General features: G+C 42.1%; 1 protein-coding gene across 1 annotated transcript; it reads left to right on the top strand.

The window, feature by feature from the left end:
- The first annotated feature begins 12,879 nt into the window (after positions 1–12,879).
- LOC136452488 (uncharacterized) lies at positions 12,880–14,665 on the top strand. The gene is made up of 2 exons (XM_066453097.1): positions 12,880–13,337; positions 14,410–14,665. Exons 1-2 carry the CDS (start codon positions 13,114–13,116, stop codon positions 14,642–14,644), a joined length of 459 nt encoding a protein of 152 aa, XP_066309194.1. The 5' UTR covers positions 12,880–13,113; the 3' UTR covers positions 14,645–14,665.
- The last annotated feature ends 1,767 nt before the right edge of the window (positions 14,666–16,432 follow it).

The raw sequence follows: 16,432 nt of genomic DNA, 5'->3' as shown, positions 1-16,432 counted from the left end.
ACCAGCTTTCACGTGGTTCACGTCTTTACCAGCTCATTCCATTGGTACGTGGGCAGAACTAGAGCAGAAGTTTCATTCATATTTCTACACGGGTACTAATGAGAAGAAGTTGGTTGATCTCATGAGTCTGAGGATGAGAACAAATGAGACACCATTGGAATATCTTCGCAGATTTAGGGAGACCAAGAATATGTGTTATTCTCTGAATTTACCAGATGATCAACTACCTGGAATAGCTATAGCAGGAATGTTGCCGAATATCAGGGAGAAGTTGTTCGGCATGGAGTTTGATGATCTTGGCCAACTTGCACAGCGTTTAGCAGCTATGAGTAATCAGGCCCAAGGATTCAGGAGAGATAATCGCTTTCAGAAGAACAATGCCACTAATGAGGTGTATCAAGGTTTTCTGGAGGAAGCGACTGAGTATATTGATGAAGATGAGATAGCTGCAGCTGAGTTGAATTGGGCAAAGGAACCTACTCAAGTTAGTCAATGCTGGTTGAAACAACAAAAGGGAACCTATGATTTTGATGTTACTAAGGCAGACAGGCTTTTTGCATTGTTGATAAAGGAAGGACGCATCAAGCTGCCAGAAGGACATCCTATGCTACGTCCTAAAGGAGTGAAAGACAAGAAGTATTGTGGCTTCCATAACACTAATTCTCACTCTATCAATGATTGCCGAGTGTTTAGAATACGAATCCAGAAAGCTATCCAAGAGGGACATTTGAAGTTTGATGGCAAGATGAAAATTGATGATCAGCCTTTTCCACAAAATATGATTTCTTTCTCTGTGAATATGGTTTCTGCCAATGATCTCAAGGGTAAAAGCAAGGTGAAGGTGTTGACTTCTGATAGAGTAAAGGAAAGCAGTGCTGTTGACCCGGATCGGCAAGTCACCAGTAGAGAGCTGCAGCAACGAGTTTGGTTTCAGAATAGCCGAACCGAGAAAGGTCAAACTTCCAAACCTAGAGTTACATCACGTATTTTGCTAAACAAGTGGCAGAGAGAGCAAGAGAAGGAATACTATAAGAAGCAATGGTTTATGGAAGAGTGTAGGAGGTATGAGGAAGATGTATACCGAAGGGAGCAAGAAGAATACATGACAGAACAAGAGCAGTCTCATTGGGGTTGTTCATTCTTTAGGCATTGTTGGAATGAAGGCTTGAGGTTGCCTGCTAGAAATAATTGTCCAGAGTGTAGTGCTCAGTACTCCGAGTATAGGCAATCTCGAGTCAACCGCCGTCCCGTCTATGAAAGACTTGGAACGAAGGTTCCTGAAGATGATCGGCGCTTAAAAATAGATGATTTTGAGAATCAGCAAAGGAAAAGATTTGCAGGTCAAGGTTGGATTCATGATAGGGTGCATGATGAAGAAGCTGATTCCTATAGATACGTATGGCAAAAAGGACAGTGGTGTCCTCCAGGCCTGAGGAAAAGTCAGAAAAGAAGAGTTCAACGATTGAGGAATAGGGAGTTGGAACAGGAAGTTACTGAGACAAAGCAAATATGGCGTCCTAAGAAGAAGCCTGATGGATGTGGTCCTTCGGCTGATGCTTGTATGGCTTTTTTCCTCCCATCAGAGTTTATAGCTCCCGAAAGCCAAGATGTCCAAGAAGAGGTGTACTCTGATTTTGATGAAAGTGAATGTCAGGATTTGATGGCTCAGCTTGTATTAACACGGCAGGCTGTTTTTGACAAACCAATCAAGAATCGTCACTTGAGACCACTCTATTTAAAAGGATATGTCAATGGCAAGCCTTTAACCAAGATGTTTGTTGATGGAGGGGCTGCTATCAATATCATGCCTTATACTACCTTCAGAAAGCTTGGGATGACTAATGAAGAATTGTTGAGAACTGACATGGTGCTTAGGGACTTTGCTGGCAATCCTTCCGATACCCGAGGTGCTATCCATGTTGAGCTGACTATTGGGTCAAAAACTCTGATTACTACCTTTTTTGTCATTGATGGCAAGGGGGCATATAGCCTACTCTTGGGCAGAGATTGGATCCATGCTAATTGCTGCATTCCTTCAACCATGCATCAAATTCTCATTCAATGGATTGGAGATGACGTTGAAATTGTACATGCTGATGATTCGGTAAGTGTTGCTGCCACAGAATCTACCTACTGGGAATATGAGGGCGTCGATTGTTTCTCTGGAAAAGTGTGGAAAGAAGGTCCTGTAAATGTTTTCAGCGAGGGTCAACAGCCGATCCAAGCAGTCGGCTCTCATAGCAATTTTTAATGGGAAATCCCATCGATGGCAACAAAGGAAAGTTGGGACGAGGTTTTATGTCGGCTGATAAGTTGGAAGAAATTAATGTTGGTGATGGTTCTAAGCCAAGGCCGATGTATATTAGTGCAAAGTTAGACCCAGAATATAAATCAAAGTTGGTAGATCTGTTGAAAGAGTTTAAAGATTGTTTTGCTTGGGATTACACGGAAATGCCTAGATTGGATCGTTCCATTGTTGAGCATCGATTACCCATTAAACCTGGATTTCGTCCTTACAAACAACCTCCACGGAAGATATACAAACAGGAAGTATTGGCCAATGTGAAGAAGGAGGTTGAAAGATTAATAGAAGCAAACTTCATTCGGCCATGCAAGTATGCAGAGTGGATTTCAAATATAGTACCGGTATACAAGAAAAATGGAAAAATGAGAGTTTGCATAGATTTCAGAAATCTTAATAAGGCTACTCCCATGGATGGTTACCCAATGCCAGTTGCCGATTTACTGGTAGATGCAGCAGCAGGTTATGAAGTCATTAGTTTTATGGATGGTAATGCCGGCTATAATCAAATTTTTATGGCAATGGAAGATATTTCGAAAACAGCTTTCAGATGTCCTGGTCATATTGGTTTGTTTGAATGGATAGTCATGACATTTGGGTTAAAGAATGCCGGTGCAACTTATCAAAGAGCTATGAATTATATTTTTCACGAGCTGATCGGCAAGATTATAGAGATCTACATCGATGATGTAGTGGTCAAGTCTAGAAATCATGAAGGACATTTAGCTGATTTAAGAAAGACTCTGGAGTACACAAGGAAGCATGGCTTGAAGATGAATCCAAACAAATGTGCCTTTGGAGTTTCAGCCGGTGAGTTTTTGGGATTTTTAGTTCATAAAGGAGGAATTGAAGTTGGGAAAAAGAGCATGGAAGCAATAGACAAAGTTGTGCCATCAACCAATCTCACAGAATTACAATCATTATTAGGCAAAATCAACTTTGTAAGAAGATTCATATCCAATCTATCAGAGAGAGTTTTACCCTTTTCTCCTTTATTAAAGCTCAAGAAAGATCAAAAATTTGTATGGGGTGACATACAACAAAAGGCTTTTGATGAGATCAAGCAATATATGAAAGCACCACCTGTGCTGGTACCTCCGCAACTTGACAAGCCTTTTAAGTTGTATGTGGCGGCCGGTAGCCTAACGAGAGGATCGGCCCTTATGCAAGAATTTGAAGGAAAAGAAAGAGTCATAGCTTATCTTAGCCGAAAGCTGCTAGACCCGGAAACAAGGTATTCGGCTATAGAAAAACTTTGCTTGTGTGTGTATTACTCATGTACCAAATTTCGGCACTATTTGTTGAATGCCGAATGCATGGTAGTTTCTAGTTTTGATGTAATCAAACATATGCTATCAATGCCGATTTTGAATGGAAGAATTGGCAAATGGATTTTAGCATTGTCAGAATTTAATTTAAGGTATGGATCGGCAAAGGCGGTAAAGGGTCAAATTATTGCCGATTTTATTACCCAACATCAGGATCTTTCTGTTGAGGCAATGAGCATTGTGCCTTGGGCCTTGTTCTTTGATGGATCATCTTGTAACAAAGGTGGTGGTGCTGGTATTCTCTTGATTTCCCCACAAGGAAAAACTTTTGAGTATGCGGTTCCTATTGAATTTCATGTTACTAATAATCAGGCAGAGTATGAAGCGTTGCTTAGAGGGCTTCAGCTTCTTATAGAAGTAAAGGCCGTTGCTGTTGAAATTTTTGGGGATTCTGAGTTGGTGATTAATCAACTGAGTGGTCAGTATGAATGCAAGAACAATGTGTTAAGAGAATATTATGAGGAGTGTAGAGAACTTTTGAAGAGTTTTCTGGTAGTAACCTTGCATCATATCCCTAGGGAGTGCAATGAAGAAGCAAATAAGTTAGCTCAAGCTGCTTCTGGATATCGAGAGAGTCGGGAAGTTTTTGCTATAGAAGAAGGTGTTTTAAATACTGATCAAGTAGATGGTGATTGGAGATACGAAATTACCAATTATCTGAAAGGTCCATCTCAAAAGGTTTCCCGAAAACTCAGGTACAAAGCTCTCAAATTTGTGTTCCTTGATGATCAGTTATATTACAAGTCCGTCGATGGAGTATTGCTAAAATGTTTAAGTCAAGAAGAGGCCAAGAAAGTGATGTATGAGGTTCACGAAGGATTGTGTGGTGCACACCAGTCAGCTTATCGGATGAAGTGGATAATTAGGAGAACTGGTTATTTTTGGCCGACTATGTTGGAGGATTGTTTTGAATATTACAAAGGGTATCACAATTGTCAAAAATTCGGCAATATTCAAAAAGTTCCAGCATCTGCTATGAATCCCATAATCAAACCTTGGCCGTTTAGAGAATGGGGTATAGATTTAATTGGTCAGATCAATCCTCCTTCTAGTAAGGGACACAAATTTGTACTCTTGGCCATGGATTATTTCACCAAGTGGGTTGAAGCTATCCCTTTGAAGAAGGTAACGTCAGAGAATATGATCAGTTTTGTTAAGGAACATATAATTCACAGATTCAGAATTCCTCAAACTATAACGACTGATCAAGGAACTCAGTTTACTTCTTTAGAATTCTGTGACTTTGCCAAAGATATGGGGATTAAGTTGTATAATTCTTCTCCTTATTATGCACAAGCTAATGGTCAGGCAGAAGCATCAAATAAGATTATGATTAAAATCATCCAGAAGAAGATTGATGAAAAACCAAGGAGATGGCACTTGGTTCTTAATGAAGCATTGTGGGCTTACCGAATGGCTTATCATGGGTCCACTCAAACGTCTCCCTATGAACTAGTTTATGGGCATCATGCTGTATTACCATGGGAATTACGGTCAGATTCAAGGTGAGTTGTGTTACAGAAAGAATTGGCAGAAGAAGATTATAAGAATCTGATGATAGATGAATTGGAAGATTTACATTTGATTCGTCTCAAGGCATTGGAAAATATTGAAAAAAATAAAATACGCGTCGCCAAGTATTATAACAAAAGGGTTAGGCTGAAGCAGTTCGCAGAAGGAGACTTGGTTTGGAAAACTATATTGCCAGTTGGAACAAAGGATAGGGCGTTCAGCAAATGGTCTCCAAATTGGGAAGGTCCTTTCCGAATAGTAGAATGTGTACCTGGCAATGCATACATATTGAGGACTTTATTTGGAGAGGAGTTTACCAGAGCTATCAATGGAAGATTTCTTAAGAAATATTACCCCAGTGTTGAGGTTGGTTCATGAATGTAGATCAGAAAAGCCGATAAAGAGAAAATCGCCTTTAGCCTAAAAATCAGATATAAGACTGAGAATAGCCGATATTGTTCATATCGCCTTTAGCACAAAATAGCCGATGCAGTTTGCATCGCCTCTAGCACAAGAATGTTTATGCAGGACCGGGTTGTTTTCAGCATTTTTCTGACAGTCGCAGGCAGAATTTTACCGAAAAGAATCAAAGAAATAAGTATTCTTCCAAAAGACGAGATTATTTATAGAAGTCCATCCTAATACAAACTACTCCTCAAATAATTTGTTGAGGACGGACTGGGGGTTTGTGGATTCGGCAAGGGCAGCGGCATGATCATCGTAGGCCTCCAGACGCTCATCGATGTCGTCGATCTCATCCGGGCGTCCTCCAACGAAGCCAACTGGCTGGAAGGAGTAGTCCTCGTTGGTTTGGGAGGTCATTGCCGCCAGCCCGAGAGAAGTGCCAAGGTGCACACCTTGGATGACGGCCTGATCAATACGGCCGTCCACAGCATCAAGGCGTGCCTCGGATGTCTCCCCCTGGGCATTCACCTTATCGGCAATCTTGTTCGCCGCCGCCTTCAGGCGGTCATTCTCCGCAGAAAGAGCTGGGCAGAAAAAAAAATGGGTCAGCAAGCAAGGGAAGCCAGAATGATAAAACCAAATGAAGATATCAAACCGGTGATGGCGTCGCAGAGTTGCTTCCGCTGGTCCTCCCATTCGGCTTGATCGATGCCGAATTTCTTGGAGACGTCGCCTAGCTCCTCCCGGGCTTCGTCCCTCTCCTGGCGAAACTTGAGCGCCTCCTCGTGAGAGTACGGATGGTGTGCATCTGCTGGTTTCACCGGGCCCCAAGGATTGGAATGATAGGAGCTTGAAGAGCTGGAAGAGCTAGATGATGGAGTTCCCGGTTGAGCTGCTGTCGCCGGAGGAAGGAGATGATATTGGCTGGAGCTGATGACCCTTATCCTGATGAATGAGGAAGAAAAAATCAAAACTAAGAGATGAACAAGAAAATTGCAAGGGGGCAAAAAGCCGAATCGTACCCACGCCACCGGCAGCGCGATGCTCTGCTTCCTTCAGCCTCCCCGTCGGCAGGACGCTTGCCACGGTCACCACTGTTCGCCATTTGCTTTGGTGGAGGTTAGGATTTTCTTCTGGAATGAATCGAACGAAGGAAGTGGAGGAGACGGATGTGAGAACGCTAAAGCGAAGATAGCGATGAAGGCTAACGGAAGGGTCTATTTATAAGCCGGAGCAAAGAGTCGTGGCGAATTCTATGGAATCGTGGGGCGAGAATGCCGAATGGTGGAGTAGGGTTTTTCCCTTTTAGCTGGGCCGCTACTGGGCTGGGCCAGGCATGGGTTAAATCGGACGTCGCTCGACTATCTCCCTGATTTGTTGGAGCCAACATTGTTCGGCTATACCCTCACAACATTTAAATTAGGATTCGTTCGGCTATTGGAAGAATGGAGACAATCGGCTACATTCTAATCGAGTAATTTAAGGGAAAATGGCTGATTGCTTTTTTCGAACGAATAAAAATAAGTAAACATAAAGTTGGTTGATCAAGGGAAAGAGGATATCACACTTAAGTTTATTACAAACCCAATGTCTACTTGTTCAGAAGATGATTGATTGCCTCTATGGCTTCAGTCCTGATTCGGCTAATATTATCTAGCACTTTTTGATCTTCATCTTCAGAACTCTGGATGCTGGATAACTTAGTTTTGATTTGCTGGTCTTCTTTGATGGTCGAAGTTATCTTTAGTGAAGCTGCTTCTATGTTCTTCGGCAAATTAGCTATATGGGCCCTGTGAGACTGAATTTTGGCATTCAGTTCGGCTAGTTGAGCTTCTAGTCTGCTTTTTTCATCCTCCATGGCTTTCAGTTCAGGCTCCAAGGTTGTCAAGGAATTTCTTGTAGTCTGGATATGAGAGTGAAGATCTTTAATCTCCAGCTTTTTCAAAGATCTATCCTTCTGCAGAGCAGCCCTCGAAGATATGTTCTTGGTTGCCCTTCTCACCATAGCAAAGTGGTCATCAAGATGGGCTGCAGATTCTAGGGGGGCCTTGAGAGCAGAGGGGATATCTTGATCAATGAGTTCAAGGAGGTCTTTTATCTGGTCTGCATCCTGAACCAGACTAATGGTATCCTTGTTCAGCAGAATGATCACCTCTTTTAGCCGAGCCTGATTTTCCAGCAATAAGGTTTGATGAGAAGTAATCTCTTCACCTTTCTCAATGATGTAGTCCTCAATAGAGAAGGAGTAACTGGTGGTCGGTTTAGTGATGTTCTTCTAAAGAAAAGAGAAGAAAGGAGGTGTTAGCCGATTGGGTAATTTTGCTAAAATATAGTGTAAGACAAGGCATTACCTGCTGAGCTGATTGATCATCAGGATGGGTTATACCCTGGCTTGCTGGAGAACTTGGCTGAAGGTTCAGAAGGGATGGGTTTGGAGCTTGATCAGGAGAAGTTTCCCTTGCCAGTTCATCTAAGATTTCATCTATTCTCAATAAAGTAAATGATAATGAGCATAAGAGATAGATGTTATTAAGAAAAAAAAGAAAGGAGAAAAAGAGAATTGGTTGAACGATGTTACCTATAGTCTCATCAGATTTATGAGCCTTTGAACCTTCAGCTTCATGAGTCTCTGAAGTTTTGCTATCATGGATTTCTTCATCTTCAATAGAAACTTCAGGGGTTGGTTCTACAGGTGCTGAGGTATTGCCTAGTGTGGGAATTTCGACTTGTGGCTACAATGGAAGTAATGAATATAGAGGTGGTCAGGTTTACTGCTAAGTGAGGTTGTTAACCTGATAGAGAATAAAAGGTTCATACCTTAAGAGATAATTTGGCTTTCTTGGTCCTTGGTTTTTTGGGTAAGAGAAAACTTTCAGGTGTTTTCCTTTTGCTTTTTCCTCTTGAAGATGCAGCAGCTGAAGTAGCAGGAGTTCTCATGAGTGCCTTTAAAGGTGCTGAATCCAAAGTTGCAGGAGTTTTCATGAATTCCTTTAAGTTTGGAGCATCAAACCCCAGAGCAGGCTTGGGACCAGCCGAATAGTACTGGATTGCTTTGGCTGGGAGAGTAAACTCAAGATCCTGTGCATGACCAGATGTTAAAATAAGAAGTGGATTCAAGAGCAAGAAATGATGAGCATAATGAAATTACCTCACTATCAGAAGCAAAATCGGGTTGCAAGTTTTTGCATAAAGAATGAACTGATATATTGAAGATATGAGCATGCCATTCTTGCCACCAAGAGACAAAGAAGGGATGAGCAACATCTATTAGCCCAAATGGAGATGGTTCGTATGTTGGCAATTCCCATCCTAATTCAAAGATTTTCTTGGCTTCCATTCTTTCTGTTATTACTTCCCTTGACTTTATGATTGTTGAGAAGAGGAATCTTGGAGGCAGTTGGCCACATCCTAATTGTCTAGCCACCATATTTGGATAGTAGAATTCATAGGTGGATTGCACTAACCTCCCATGATGAAATTCGGCTAGCAGAGTGCAAGGTTTGATAAAGGAGTTGAAAATCTCCATGGATTCTTGACCTGAACAACCAATTTCATAGCTAAACTTGCAGGGCAAAGTCAAATTTTCATTTTCTCTGTAAGGAAACCAGAGCACATTGCCGAATCCTTTGAAAAACAGCTTGAAGAAATGACCGATGTCTATGTCAATGCTTATAGATGATGCTGCTTCCCCATGAGTCTGACAAGCCTTAACCTTTGCTGTACTGCCTTCAGCATAGTTAACTAAAGGAAAACTTAGATTGAAGAGGCTCACAGAGGTTATCTGATGCATATATAGCTGGAGCCACATTTGAATTATCCACCAGGGACCATTCACACAAGAGATTTCTCCACCTTGGCGCATCTGAAGAGTAATCTGATGCATCATATGATAAACAGACCCTAAGAGATATTTGCCTAGTGGGATCTGAGTGCCTGCAGCTAAGTCTTCAGCCATCACCATGTGATTCAGGGTTGGTTCATTGGATTTTCCACAGAAGATGAATCTGCATAGCCACATATTCATGAAGGCTTTCAACTCTTTGTCAGAGACGGTGCCAGATGCATTCATGTAGTTTTGGATGTGTTTGACCCATCCACATCCAGAGCTGACGGCTCTTTGATTACTTTTGCTCTTGTACTTATAGGGGTATACTGGTAGTGACACGTTCAAGCCAGTCATCATGAACACGTCGGCTAGAGTGATGGTCATCATACCATGACCAAAGATGAAGGCATTAATAGTGTCAGACCAAAAATGGGAAGCTGCTATCAAAAGGGAATCGTTTCTGGGTGTTTCTGCTAAGGATAATTCCAGACAATGACTGATGTCTTGACTTTCCCAGTGGCTGCTGCTTTTCTCCAGCATTCTCCTGTACCAATTCCGCCATCCGGCGATTGGGGGAAATGGCCAATTCTTGAACGTGTTTGGCCATCGGTTTGGCGAGATGATCCCAGATTTGAAAGGGATTCTTTGGGTTTCCTTCTCGATAATTTCAGAAGGGTCAGGATTTCTCATTGGGCCGAGGAAATAGGAGTCGAGGTTGGCAGCATAGGGGATCAAAATCTGGTTCTTGTATTCCTTTAGAAGGTGATTGAAATCAAAGAGGAATAAGCCAAAAGAGGAACGGGAGGATCAAATGAAAATTGTCGAATATAAGTAAAGTTTACCTTTGGGATTTCATCTTGGGTCGCCATTGAAGATTCGAAGTAGGTCCGAGGTTGCGCTGAAAGCTTGAATTTTTGGGCAGCGGCTGCGGTGTTGAACGGTGCTGACCTAGGAGGAAGAAGGAGCTTGTGGTCAATTTCAGAATAAAACAACTTTTATCCCGAAATTGAGGGGGCATGTGTTAACACTGGATTTTGGTCGATTCTAGAGGATGACAGGTGGACCCGCATGCGGGAAGAAGGGTATTCGGCAAACAAAACAAGCGGTCGGCTAAATGCTTGTGCGGTCGGTTACTCCAGAAGGCGGTGACTCTATTCGGGAAAACAGAAGATGGCAGGCGAGGCCGATCGAAAAGATGAAAGTTGTAATAATAAAGGACTCTGAAAGTTTAGGGTAAGGAATCGTAAGTTTCCAAGTTTGTTTAAAAGTTCCTTTGTAAATCGTAGTCTTCTAGGACTCGTGTTTTGTCTAGGGTATAAATATTGACCCTCGACCATTGTAATAGGGGTTCACAACCAAATCAATACAACCGGCCCCGTGCCAACTTTTGAGTCCTTTTGTCGTGTCGTCGAGTTCTTCGAGAGGAGTCATCGATCCGTCGACCTCCGTAAGTTCCGACAACCTTGTTATCATGTTTAGTATCATGCGGTGGATTTAGACGTGATGCAAGTAGTCTTGTTTGTTTTCAATGGTCGTGCGGCGGATCTTTGCTTGACAATCAAGAAGTCTTTGCTTATGCTTTGTTTATGAGTAGATACCGTGCGGCAGGTGTTTGCTCAATATGCTTAGTGAAAGCAAGATAGTTATCGGCTCTATTAGATATGGCAAATCTAAATAGATTCATTAAGTTATCCAGTGTTGCATGTTTTAAATATTTTATATATTTGTAACACACTTCTGCCCAATCTAGATTGATATTGTTCGGCTCTCTTATGGTTTTATTCGTGCTTCGACGATCATTGCTTTTCATACTACCTTTGCAAATAGATAACATGCTCATAATGACTGAATTATTTTAATCTAGATTGTCACATGTCGTGGGTTCACGCATGTTAATCACGTTTAAGCTTTAATGAAACCAGGTGTCGTGCGGCAGATGCAGGTTTTAGATTAGTTTAATCGTTTTTATTTGCACGTTCCTTCTTCATGGACCCCAATTCGGCTAGACTGCTGAGCTTGATTATGCATTAACTCATAATTAATTTCACTTGTTCAAACATGTCTTCCCATGCACATGCATTCGGCAATCAGGTCTTTACGTGCATTCATCTTACGATTAGCTGAATAGTTTATAAACTTGTTGGCAGACAGCTCTCTATAGCCGTATATCGTTGTAAGTGGCTTCAGGGCCGTATATGTGGAACTGTCTGGTCTCACCCGACATGTTCCGGTTTGGCATTTAATTGTTTTATCCCTTGTTAGTTTTCAGGTCAAACTGACTGACACGCTTCCGGATCACGAAGCACCCGGGAACCCGATTGAAGCCACGCTTTTCGGCTTGCTGTGTGTGAGGCACAGTGTGTCACATTTTGTGTCAACAGGTCTCTTTCAACCCTATCATCGTTCTCAAGTTAAGAGAGCAAGTCTCTTGAGAGGAGGGGTGTTTCTACTAGATGATTGGGGTGATTACAAACCTTCCAGGGCTGCTACACAAGTTGGCAAGCTGCATAGGCGACGCTTTAGCCGGCTAGGAGCAAGCTCCAAGAGTAACAAATACAATTCACTGGCTTGAACGCGAACCAAGTGTTTTAGGAGTTGAAGAACAGATTGGTGAGCTCTCTAATGCAATTCAGAGGGTCAAACTCTCATGGATTTGCGAGGGAAGCAAAGGAGAAGCTTGAGGGCCTCCAATGGAGTTAGAGAGGGAGAGAGCTGTTGTCTGAGCACTGGAGAAGGGAATGGTCGAGATGACCATTGGGAGAGAAAAGGATGAAGGAAATACCCCTTCCTCCAGGTCAGATTTTAAGGCGCGACACTGCTCTACGAGCGGCAATGCTGCCGAGCTGCCCTGCTGCTCAGAGAGGGGCAGTGCTGCTCTGGCCTGTTAGCTCTAAATTGAAAACTGTTAGATAGGCTGAAAAATAGTTGGGCACACATTTGTTGTTGGTCCGACGGTTTTCAAAATCTAGCTCATAATATATAGAAGATAATTTTGCATTAAAAATCCTGAACTATTTTTAAATTACTCTAACTATTTTTATATTTTTTGTCTTGTATATTTATATTAGAAACCTTGTCCTACTTATTTTTTTCCCACATCCCTCCAACTTTCGATTGACCATGAATGCATGCGTATATTTCAGTGATTGGATCAATTTTTTAAAAAAGATTAGGAGTTGAGATAAAGAGTCGTTGTAGAACAGCTTTTTTAATCTTACAGAACAAATTAAGATTGAAAGTGGAATTTATAAACTCTTGGAAAAGATATAGATAGAATTCTCTATTTTTTTTAATTGACATAATCATTGGTTTACCAAAATGATTCTAAGTTTTTGAGATGCTCCTACTCCAAGTTGTACTCTTTTTATTCTTTTTTCCAACGAATACCAATGTTTCATTAAAAAATAGTCCCAACTTTGTGAAATGAATGAAATTATGGGATACACCCAAGAATATTCTTGTTCCGGCAGACAGCAGGGGCAATCACAGACAGCCTATATGGATCCCCTTTTTTCCCCCAAGTCCCCAAGCAGCCGCGAAGAGAGATCACGCGCTCAACCACCGCTTCTCGGCCGCGGCCTCCCTCGGCCCCTCCCTTCCTCCTTCCCTCCGTTGGCCGACGGGGACGGGGAGCGAAGAAGACTCCCTTCCTCCTTCCCTCCGGTGGTCGCCGGGGACGGGGAGCGAAGAAGCCTCCATTCCTCCTTCCCTCCGGAGGTCGCCGGGGACGGGGAGCGAAGATGTTCTATGGGACCATGGTATGGGACCCGTGGCTGATCGTGTCGCAGATCGTGTGCCTGCAGTGCCTCTACTACCTGTCGCTGGGCGTCGCCATGGCGCTCCTCGTCGGCACCCGCATCCCGCGACTCACCCTCCTCTACCTCTTCGACTTCGCCACGCTCACCCCGCGCACCCCCACGGGTTGGTGCGCCATCGCATCATTCCTCCTCGCCGCCGTCGCAGGGTACGCCGCAGCTCCCTGACCCCACTCTCATCCACTTGGTTCGTCCGAAACTGGAATGGATTCTTCTGGAAGTAGTCAAAACGCGAAATATGCCTGTCGCGCGCGCGTGTGCTGTGGCTTATCGCTTCCGGGTGCGAGAACTACTCTTGTCAATGGAAAGTTAAGCGGGCTGTGTGTTCCCAGGTGTCCAGATCTGTACGTTTAGGGCAGCCACATTGACTTGGAAATTTCAATTTCAACGTCTTTATAAATTGCTATTTCCTTAAGCACTAGTTAAGTGCAAGAGCTCAGAGGTATCGTTGCAGCAATTGGTATTGACATATGTAGAAAGTAGTGCGTATAAAGGTTTTGGTATTATTGTTATGAGCCTATTCATTTTGCCATCCATTGTTTAGTAGCTTACCATATGTATTATATGAAATAATACTCATAGGTTTTTCTATTATGCTCGAGAGTAACAGATACCTTAGTCTTCTTGTCAATTGCTTATTCTTGAGCCATACACCATTACTTGCTTATATATAAAAGAATAAATGACACCAACATATTGCCATTTGTTAAATACTTTTCTGGAATGGGGGTAAGCAGGCCGTATGCAAAACATGCCCCCCTGCATTCGTTTTTTTTCTGACAATAGTGGCAGTATATACAAGGGACAAGGTAAAGAGGAAAACATCTTTTGCTGCCTCGCACGATCACTCGTTCCCCAATTAGACAGTACCATCCTTTGCAATCCACTAATTTCCTTAATATCTGGTGTCCAATGTATCCATTTCAAATTAAAGCATCTCGAGCAAGTATCAAAACAGCAGAATACCGATTGCTCTTTTCCTGTAATAAGTATTTTTAGAGTCTAGCTACTTGGATTAGCCCATTTATTTAGACACTACCTTTCTTCTGGATAAATTTTGTAAAATGAAGCAACTATATGAAGGATAATGTAATGATTTTGATCCCATTTTTAGCATTGACAGTTTGGTATTATTTATTGTTTTTCAAGATTTGCAACTCTTCTTTGTTTTGGTGAGAAATGATTTATTGCTAATCTTGCTTCCATGCTTTACTTGAGCAGAGCTGGGTTCATGCTTTATGTGATTGAGAGAGCCAAGAAGTGCCTGGACTTTGCAGCAACACTCTACATAATCCATCTCTTCATTTGCATTGTTTATGGTGGATGGCCAGCTTCAGTTACATGGTGGGTTGTTAATATCACTGGTTTGGCAATCATGGCTCTCTTGGGTGAATACCTATGCATTCGGCGGGAGTTGAAAGAAATTCCAATATCACGGCTTCGTGCAAGTAAGTGATTCATTCATATTAAATGCCTTTTTGTTTCCTTTGGATGCTTTGTTTGTACATGTAGACTCCATTCCAATGTATTTCCTTACCTAGTTAGTCTCCCACTTATTTTTCTGTGCACAAGAGTCTGGTTCAGCAAGAATTTTACATTGAATTGAAAGTTAACATATGCTTACAATGAACTCTGAAGCAATGAACATGTTACATTTTTAATAAGGTTACATTCCACCAATTTTCTAGCAATATTAAATTTGCAACTTAACCATGTCCAAATACTTGATCTACCATTTACCTATACCTTTGATGGCCATTAAAAGACCTCACACTGTACAGTGTACTGGTGGGACATATTGTGTCAGTATAATGTAATGTGAACATTCTGAAAAGATTACTGGCCTGGTTATTTCACTGATGGACCTATAGAGAAGAGAGTGCAAAAGTTCAAGTAGAGAGACTTAAATGCTCACTGCTCAGACATGCTCAACTTTGGCTAATTTCTTTACATTTTATGTGCTATATAGTTTGTTGCGCTAATCACAGTTTTTAAGGCGGTAAGGCGAGGTGCGGCGCTCCACCCCCTTCCAGACGCCTAGGCGAGTTAGGCGTGCGGCGAGGCGACGCCATACACATACTCTAACCTTCCATAGGACAGCACAAACATACACTTATACATGCCTTTCTGCTGCCAATTCTGGAGCCCATGTAGCAGTGATCCTCCTGTTTCCAGTTGTCTTCTTCCATGTGCCATACAGCCCCTAACAAGTTTCAACATGTGTGACTCATTAATATAATTATGTAACAGAAATACTTTGTAATCAGATTAAATATGGATAGTGAAATACCTTTTGATGATCTGAACTCTCTTTTCTTCTCCCAAACAGCAAGCTGCATATACAATAAGGAATTTAGCAACAGCAAGGAAATTTAGCAACAAAAGACACAAGCAAATATCAATATATCATCATTACATCAGCCCATAAACTTAGATAAGAGTCTTAGTGGCATAGTTAGCCACATTACAAACATTCCAGAAATATAGATAAGAGTCTTAGTGACATAGTTAGCCACATTACAAGCAGTTCACAAATATAACTACGTAAGATAGTCTTAGTGGCATAATTAGTAGTCCACAGCCACAATTACATAACATAGCCCAACCACCAAAAGTTCTCATGGCATGCTAAGTAGTGCACAAGTACAACACAAAAGTAATTTTAGTGCAGATCTGAAATCTGCTAGCAGCCAACTCTCAACAGTCAATATCCGTCATCAAACTCATCAAGGATGTTTGGAGCCTCCATGTTTTCGCCGCCACCGTTGGAGCCATTGGGATCCTGCTCACAATCACTCACATCAGCATCGTCATGTGGATCTTCCTCTTCCTCTTCTTCATTGTCCAAACCTAAGTCTTCTTCAAATTCAGCCAACCTTGACTTTCCATTTCTTGCACGCTTGCTGCTGGCATTCCTTGGAAGATTGCGGCCTCGCAGCGAGCTTGATTCACCAACAGCTTCATCCACATGTTCCCATGTAAGGCCATTGCCATTGTCACACCCACGGGCACCTTGAGGATGAACATAGGAGGAGTCAGCCCACTCATTGTCCCAATCAAACTCCTCAATGACCAAAGGATCAAATTTTTTCCCTTTTTCTCACGCCTTAACTGAACCTGGTCTTCATCTTCCGGTTTGTAGGAAACAAACACAATGTCATTCAATCGCTTATGCAGCAACCTATTCTTTTTTTGTATGCACTACAAAGAGAATGGGAAACACAAAAATAAGGTGTCTAATTGG

The sequence above is a fragment of the Miscanthus floridulus genome, chromosome 5 (assembly GCF_019320115.1).
Source record: "Miscanthus floridulus cultivar M001 chromosome 5, ASM1932011v1, whole genome shotgun sequence".
Taxonomy (NCBI): Eukaryota; Viridiplantae; Streptophyta; class Magnoliopsida; order Poales; family Poaceae; genus Miscanthus; species Miscanthus floridulus.
Note: the sequence above shows the minus strand (reverse complement) of the source record. Positions and strands in the feature narration are given on the sequence as shown.

What these genes read in the sequence shown, in the direction of transcription:
- LOC136452488 (XM_066453097.1), top strand. Translation starts at nt 13,114, where the DNA reads ATGTTCTATGGGACCATGGTATGGGACCCGTGGCTGATCGTGTCGCAG. An exon ending in CTCCTCGCCGCCGTCGCAGG is followed by an intron (nt 13,338 to 14,409) that starts GTACGCCGCAGC and finishes TTACTTGAGCAG; the next exon opens with AGCTGGGTTCATGCTTTATG.